The sequence below is a fragment of the Rhagoletis pomonella genome, unplaced genomic scaffold, assembly GCF_013731165.1.
Source record: "Rhagoletis pomonella isolate Grant_MI unplaced genomic scaffold, Rhpom_1.0 Rhpom_scaffold_00012, whole genome shotgun sequence".
NCBI lineage: Eukaryota > Metazoa > Arthropoda > Insecta > Diptera > Tephritidae > Rhagoletis > Rhagoletis pomonella.
In genome coordinates, this window is record NW_023458566.1 from 4,036,773 (window position 1) to 4,044,913 (window position 8,141).

Genomic DNA, 8,141 nt, shown 5'->3' on the forward strand with positions numbered 1-8,141 from the left:
ACATTTTCACGGATGCTTCGAAGCTGGTTGGTAGAGTTGGAGGAGAAGTGCTTTGCATTATTCTCAAGCTTAGACTAACGAGCGTTGGGCAGAAATATTTCTACCCGGTAGTTGACCTTGAGTTAACTAAGGAGCTCCTTTAGCTGGCTAAGCGACGACTTTTGCTTCTGATAGGTGCGAATTTAAATAGTTTCGGTCCATATTACCGCAACTTTTTTAAGAACGCCCAGCTTTTGCAAGTCTAAGGTTTTAAAATCTAGGCTCGTACATCAGCTGCCTCCAGAACTTCTTTTTGAGCACCGAACACTTGAACTAACCTACCTACAGTTACCGAACCGGAAAAATCGATTAAGTGGTAACACAGTAGAGAATATATGAAATGTCTAACACACAGCTCGCGCAGGAGTGCCACCTAACTTATTTATGCCTGCTACTAGAGACCGCATTTCATTTCATTTGCGTTACTTTTAATTAAATAGCAACTGCTTTTCACTGAGTGCGAATGCGTTGTGAAGTTTTCAGTTGAATGTATTAGTATTTAAGTACATAAATATGTAGAAATATTTTTGTTGTTGTTGTTAACATGCTTACAAGCGCATACAACAGTACAAATAATTGCATGAACCTCTTTTTATAGTTTACGTTTACATACTAATAAACATACACACACACACACACACACACATATTTATTGCAGGCTAAAATCAGCACACGATTATAAGCTTTGCAAAATTTATCTATGTATTTGTGTTGTTTACTTTGATAGAAGTAGGTTAGCATACAAATGGATGCTGCTTGCGACTATTTATTGCCGGCGGGCTGTCTGCGTGATATGCGTGGACTGAGTGACTAACTGACTGTGGCACCTCAAGTTTGGTACAAAGCAAAATGCAATAAGAAAAATCAAACTCATTCGACCAATTGGCACAGCAGTTGGGGCCACAGTTGATGAGTGATCGTCTGCTGGTGGTGTTGCTGCTGCCCAACCTATCTGACCGCCACAAATAAGCAAATTCACTTCGCACATTTGCCAACGTCTATGCGGTTAGTTTTCGTTCGATCACTCATCAAGTGCAAACAATAACTTGGCCTTTTGACATCTAGCAAATAAACTGCAGAAAACATTTCGAATGCATGCGCCGGCGTAAGTGTGTGTGTGTGTGTGTGTGATGCGAATATTACGATATATGTACATATGTATCTACAAAGTTAGTTCGTTGCGCACATCAAAGCTGAGTCATTGGTGGGCATTTGAAGTCAAAATTATGTTTTGAATTTTTTTTCTTGAACTGCGGTAATTTTGGAAAAATTTTTACATATATTCATTAATAAGGGTTGCCGTTACTGCGTTGGCGTAATGGCATGTTTTTGTAATCCGTAGTTAGCTTAAACTTATTAAAATAATAAGCTTAAAATATTTGTTTTTGTAATTGGGCCAGTCAACTGGGTTATGCAAAATTTTGCATATCTCAAAAACTATTATAGGCACAAAAATGGTTCTGGCCACGTTTAAAGGTGATATTTAGGTATATAAAAATTTTGGACAAAGAGAAAAATTTACAGAATTTTGAAATTAAAAAAAAAAAAAAAAAAAAGAAAAAAACTTGAAAAAAATTTTTGAAAATTTTTTTACACAAAACCTACAATTCATCTTAAATGATCCTAAAATTTTCAAGAAAGTGTGTTTATTAAAGATATGCATTTTTAACTTTAAAAAAAAAAAATTTTGCAAAACTCTCAATAAAATTATGTTAAGGAATTTTTTTCAATTTATATTTATTTTTAATTCAGAGTTTAAAATAAATTATTTTTTTACGAAGTGCATCATATCTTAAAAAAAACACTTTCTTGGAAGTTCCAGAATCATTTGAGATCAGTTATAAGTATTGAATAAAGAATTTAGTCAGTAAGTTATATAAGTCTTTTACGATATTTTTAAATTTCATAATTTTATATATTTTGATTTACACCGAACGAGAACTATTTTTGTAACTGTAATAATTTTTGAGGTATTCCTAAAAAACTTGCAAAATTGGAAAAATTTAAAAATTTTGAAAATTTCAAATTTTTTTTTTTCATTTGGTACTTATATGATAAAAGTTAGGGCCTTCGCCCAGCGCTCGCTGAGCTGATTTTAAAAGTCCATCTGTTTGAGAACAGTTCCAAGATTATAATAGGAACTTCTATGCTCTCCCAGCCAGGAAATTCCGCACCTCGGTCTGTATTCGGCAGAAGACACACGAATAGTCTGTTTAATTATATTTCAGGTCGTGTATTACCTGTTTTGTCTTAGCCGCAAATTAAGTTAACTATACCGCTATTCCCCAATTTCTATTCCTTTTCATAAACCCGGTTATTATAGCAGACAATACATTATGTAAAGATCTATATCAAAAAGGTTTGTAATAACATTGAGGGCATCCGTAAAGTAAGTTATCTTTGCTTACTAAACTAGGAAACCGCGACCACTTCTGTGTACGTCAAGAATATAATTTTTGCATTAAAACCTGATTTCTTTCCAAAAATTCTTTTGCTATAGTAAAAGGACTCGCTTGCTTCCATACACTTTATTCTACTTACTTGCTTTTCCAATGCTGATATATCTGACAAATACATCGCTCCTTTAAATAATTGTAGGATTTGACCATTCGACTTTGGTAATCCAAAGCTAAGACACTTTATCTGTTTTTTCTGGATTAACTTTAAGAGCATATTGCTCAGCTTATCAGCCTAGCTTTCCTAGAGCTCCCTCCATGATATTGTTCAACATATATGCAAATATCCTGGTAACTAGAACTAACACATCAGCAGTATAGGCCCATACTTTCACTCCAACCTGTTTGATGTGAATCCTTCTCCTCTGCATGCATACAGTCTCTCAAACAAATAGTCGCCGTGGAATATCCATTATATGCTCATACTCATGCTCATACTCATACTTACACTCATACCCATACTCATACTTATACTCATACTCATACTTGTACTCGTATAATCCTCATTATCACATTCATATATATGTATTCATATTAATATTTATACCTAGTCATAGGCATACTCATATTCATACTCATACTTATGTATTCTCATACTCCTACTCATACTACTTCTCATCCTCACATTCAAATGTGTTCACATTAATATTATACTCATACTCATACTTATACTCATACTCATACTTGTACTCGTATAATCCTCATTCTCACATTCATATATATGTATTCATATTAATATTTATAATTCATACTCATACTCATACTCATACTTATACTCATACTCCTACTCATACTACTTCTCATCCTCATATTCAAACGTATTCACATTAATATTTATACTCACACTTATACTCTTCCTCATACTCATACACACATTTGCATATATAAATATACATATTCATCTCAATCAGTGAAAATTGCATCTAACACTGTAGATGAGAAAGACACTTTGGCCAGTTTAAACAGTATTTGGAAAATTACTATCTTTTTGTAAACTTTGAAATTTCCAAAGGTTCGACCTGTACCAGTTGTCAGTCTCCATTACATGTGTTTGTAAGTGACTACATGCATATGTTTTTGCCGCGCGTGTTTTATTTTCTTAAGAAGCATTAAAACACGTTTTCGGCATTTTTTTCTACCATTCGCCCGATGCGCGTGAATATTCCTGCTGAAAATTGCAAAATTCACACACCTCACAACAGCAGCAGCAACATCGGCGCATCGCACGACTGCATCTTCTTCACTTGCATATTTGTTGTTGCAGTAAGTGTTGGCGAACGATAGGTGTATGTATGTAATTAGTTGTAAGCATGTTTGGTTGTTGTTGCTGTTGTTGCCGCTTCATCTCGCTGTACACAGGTAAGTACTCTTACAAACATACATACATACATATGTACATATTTACATTTGCATTGCCAGCGTATCGAGTTGCCATCCATTACGAATGGGCAGTACTTAAAGTTACGAGTATTTTGCCGGCATTAAAACGTGCACACGCGACGAGTATAAAATGTCTGTAATAAAAGGCTTTGGCAAGCATTAATTGTTCAGTACTTCGACAAGTCACAACCAACCAACTAACCGTCCAACCGTTCAGGCGGCCATCCAACACCACCAATACCAAAACTCCATTAAAAACACATCTCGCGATCCCGCCTCTGGCAAAAAACCCTCGACCGTTAAGAAAACACCTACATAGTTCGTTGTAAGCGCGTGTGTTTGTGTGCGTGAAGAAGAAAAAAGAAGAACAACAAAACCCCCAAAAAAAAAAACGCAAAAGAAAAAGGAAGTGTCCCCTTTTACACTAAACGCAAGATTGCGCAATCTCATTCAAGATGAAGTTTGCTATTGTATTTGTTGTTGTTTGCATCGCCTGCTCCATGGCAGCGCCAGCACCACAACAAGAAGTACAGGTTTTGCGTTACGATTCTGATGTGGAGCCGGAGGGATATAAATTTCTGTAAGTCAAATGTGTATGTACAAGTATGTATAAGTACAACAACGAAAGTGTGTATGTGTGTATGTATGTGTGCTTGTAGTTGTGTGCTTCCAGTTTTTGTGGCCACCACCATTCACTTGTGCGTGCATGTGTCACGTTCCAAGGTCGCGCCGCAATATTAATTACGTATTTAACACTAATTACGTCAATAAAAAATTTTGTTTACTCTTTCTTCTCTTTCTCGGCCATTGCCTTGCTTGCTGTGTCCCGGTGACCTACATACCCATACACATTTCAGTGTTGAGACCAGTGATGGCAAACTGCATGAAGAGGAGGGAAAATTGAAGGACGTCGGCACTGATCACGAAGCGATTGTTGTACGTGGCTCATTCTCCTATATCGGCGATGATGGTCAGACCTACACCGTCAATTACATTGCCGATGAGAATGGTTTCCAACCGGAAGGCGCTCATTTGCCACATGTCTAAGTTGAGAGAGACTGGTGTTCTAAATGTGATGATCGTTCTTGTGGTACCCCCACAAAGCAATCCACATAAATACTTAACTAATCCGTAGGAGTACTGAGGAGTTTGAGAGCAAAAAAAAAAACAACAAAACAACAGCAGCAAAACAGCGTTAAGAGAGCGGGCATATCCAGCGATTTTATACTCATTGTGTTAACTAGGTTTAAGTAAGGTACATACATTCATACAAGTGCAAGTACATAGATAAAACATAAAAAAATGAAAGCAATTGAAATGCGAGCACATAGGCATTTGAATAAAACTTTGTTGAAGACGTGAAATACTTAAATGAGCTTGAAGTTTAAATTCGTTATTTTGTTGTTATTGGCGGAGATTTGAGTGGATTTGTGGCTGATATATATAGATTTATATATGTATATGTACTAGATCCTGAATCGACAAAAAAAAAATTTCATCACACTTCCCATAAAACTTTTATTCCTTACAGGGGCTGTAAGTAAGTTTCATTTTTAGCTTTTGAAATCAGCGCGCTTTATTTATTGAAGCTCTTTTAGAAGGTTTTACTGCAGGATATTATTGATTAAAAAATTTTAGACTTTTTTTGACAGCTCTTATCTGCAGCTCTCAAGAAAAACCAAAAATTCATATAAAATGACTCGAAAGAGTCAGAAAAGAAGTTTTCTTCTATAAAACCTTCTTGAATCAGTATGCAGCTCTTGAGAAGAAAATGCTCGTATATTTATTCCAACAAGAAAATTTACAAGAATTGCAATTAATTTTCCTAGTAACAAAAATAATGAAAAATATTGCTAGTTATTTTTCTTTACAATATTACATTTTATTTATTATGAGTTAATACAAAATTAAATCACTCCTAATTTTTGGAGATTTTTCTGAGATTCTACGAGGGAATTTTCTTTGCATTTTCGGAATTATTCCTAACTAATGGTTGCTATATTTTCACACGCTAACTATTTTTTACCAAAAACTTTGTTAAAATAAAAAAAAAGAAAGTGAAATCAAAAAATTAAGTCAAAAGTAAAAAAAAATAATTTTGATCAAACCAGGAGATTGCTTAAAAAAACAATAATATTTTTATTGATTGGCATATGATTTCCAACATGCTTGCAAAAAATTCTTTACCCTTGACGACCGTTGGGTATCTATAAATGAGTTTTAATTTTTGTTTTTATCGGAAAATTTTGAATGAAGATGCTTATAAATATTTATTTTGAGGAAAAAATGCATCTTAGTTAAAAAAACTACAACGCCGGAAAAAAATATTGGCACAGAGCATTTTTCACAATATATGCAACAACTTTTATTAAATTTTTTTTTCTGCTAATTTTATATAAATATAATATATAAATATAAATATATATAAATATTATATGTTATTTCTAAACTTTGTGCAAAATTCAGGAAAATTCAATAAACTTTTGAATATGCAGTTTTGTAGCCCACTAAATTCTAGTATGCAAAATGCCAGTTTGAAGTTAGTCGCGTTGATATTTGAGATTTTTTTTGTTAAAAGCGTTTGCATTTTTTCCATACAAAGTGTTTTCGAAATTTTGTTTGTACGGAAGAAACTGCGTAAAAAAAAATTTCCAAAAATCAACGGTAAGCCCTAGCTGTCATAAAGATTATTAGACTACAAAACTCAAACGCATTCTAAGAAATCTGATTAAAAAGTTGAAAATTTGCATGAAAATTTATTGATTTCGCACAAAGTTTAAAAATTATATTTTTATGTTTTTTTTGTAGTAGGAACCGTATTTTTATAAAAAATTAGCAGAAAAAATAAAAATAAAAATTGTTGCATATGTTGTGGAAAAACCAAAATTCTGTGGCAATATTTTTTTCCGGCGGTGTATTCATACATTGGCTATTTTTGAAAAATTACCTGAAAGGTCGGAATTTGCTAATTTCTCTGATGAAAATGAAATGGAGTAGCTTTTGCAGCAACAAAATTGTAAACAGTTTTTTGTTTCCCCTCTTTATTGAGTTCTCCCCCCAAATGGTAAATAGTTCACTGCTGACAGTATGAGGGATAGTTACATTTTCTCAGAAATCGCAAAAACTCGAAGCATGAGATTGACGTATTAAACTCAAAACTATTAGTATTTATTACACGATTTTGGCATTCTACACACGATCAACATTTTAAACGCGTTTTCAAATTGAATTCTTTAGGAAAAACTTTATTCAAGGTTTAGTCAGAAGTATGCATTTTCGTCCCCAACAAAATTTCAAAAAAATGTCATTATTAGATTTTAAAAGAACTTTCTTTTTAATTTATTTTCTATATTTTTGTTAATTTTTTTTTAGATATACACTAACTTATTTATGGTTGTTCGAACCAAAAAAAAAAACAGAGTAAACAACAGATCCAATATTTCACTTGCAGACTTCGACAACCTCCTAAGCCGTTGTCGTTCGTTATTTAAAAAAACATAAATATATCGTATAAGTCTTCCTTATTAAATACCAAGAAAAAAAATTATTTTAGTAGGTACGCAAAACGAATTTTCGCCATAGATATGCTCATAGTGCTATGGTAAGGCTGCCATATTTGTGTAAGGCAAAACCGGGACAATTTTTTGAAAATATCCTAAACACCCCTACTCCTCCTCCTAGGGCAATTGCGATATGATCCAAAAGTTTTTACATTCCACCATTCCACCATTTACGTTCAACTTTTTGCCATTTTTTTTTGTGTATGTGGAATGGATTTTTGCCATTTTTACCGGGACGTTGGCAGCTCTATGCAATGGTAAAATGCAATTTACAGAATTCATTTTAATTCTTTTACTCCAAAGTCAAAAGCTGCAAAATAAATTCTGGAAAGATTTATTTGCGGGATTCATGTGCTAACACTGGCTGTAAGAATATACATACAAATATTGTTGCTTGGTTTATGTTCCGTGTCGCATACACAGGCCAACAAAAATTAAAAAAATAAAATAAAATTTGGTGCGACAAATGTGAAAACTGCCTTTGATAGACTTTTTTGTGTTTATTACGAAACCGTAAGTATAAAATTTTCATTACTTTATTACTTACAGATTCGTAATCAACATAAAAAAGTATATCAAAAACTAAAAGCTGTTTTTGCCGCACCAAAATCAGTGTTGCCCTGTGTTATCTAAATTTTTAAAAGCTTGGAAGAAGATTGCATACTTTTCCATACGTTGAGACGAAGCCACGCCAAGCAGACACCCA

The 8,141-nt window shown here is 33.5% G+C and overlaps 1 protein-coding gene across 1 annotated transcript; it reads left to right on the forward strand.

The window, feature by feature from the left end:
- Window positions 1-3,994: 3,994 nt before the first annotated feature.
- Window positions 3,995-5,247, forward strand: LOC118747411 (larval cuticle protein 65Ag1-like). Its single transcript, XM_036481457.1, has 2 exons — window positions 3,995-4,455; window positions 4,733-5,247. The coding sequence occupies exons 1-2, from the start codon at window positions 4,331-4,333 to the stop codon at window positions 4,920-4,922; spliced, it is 315 nt and encodes a 104-aa protein (XP_036337350.1). The 5' UTR covers window positions 3,995-4,330; the 3' UTR covers window positions 4,923-5,247.
- Window positions 5,248-8,141: the final 2,894 nt, after the last annotated feature.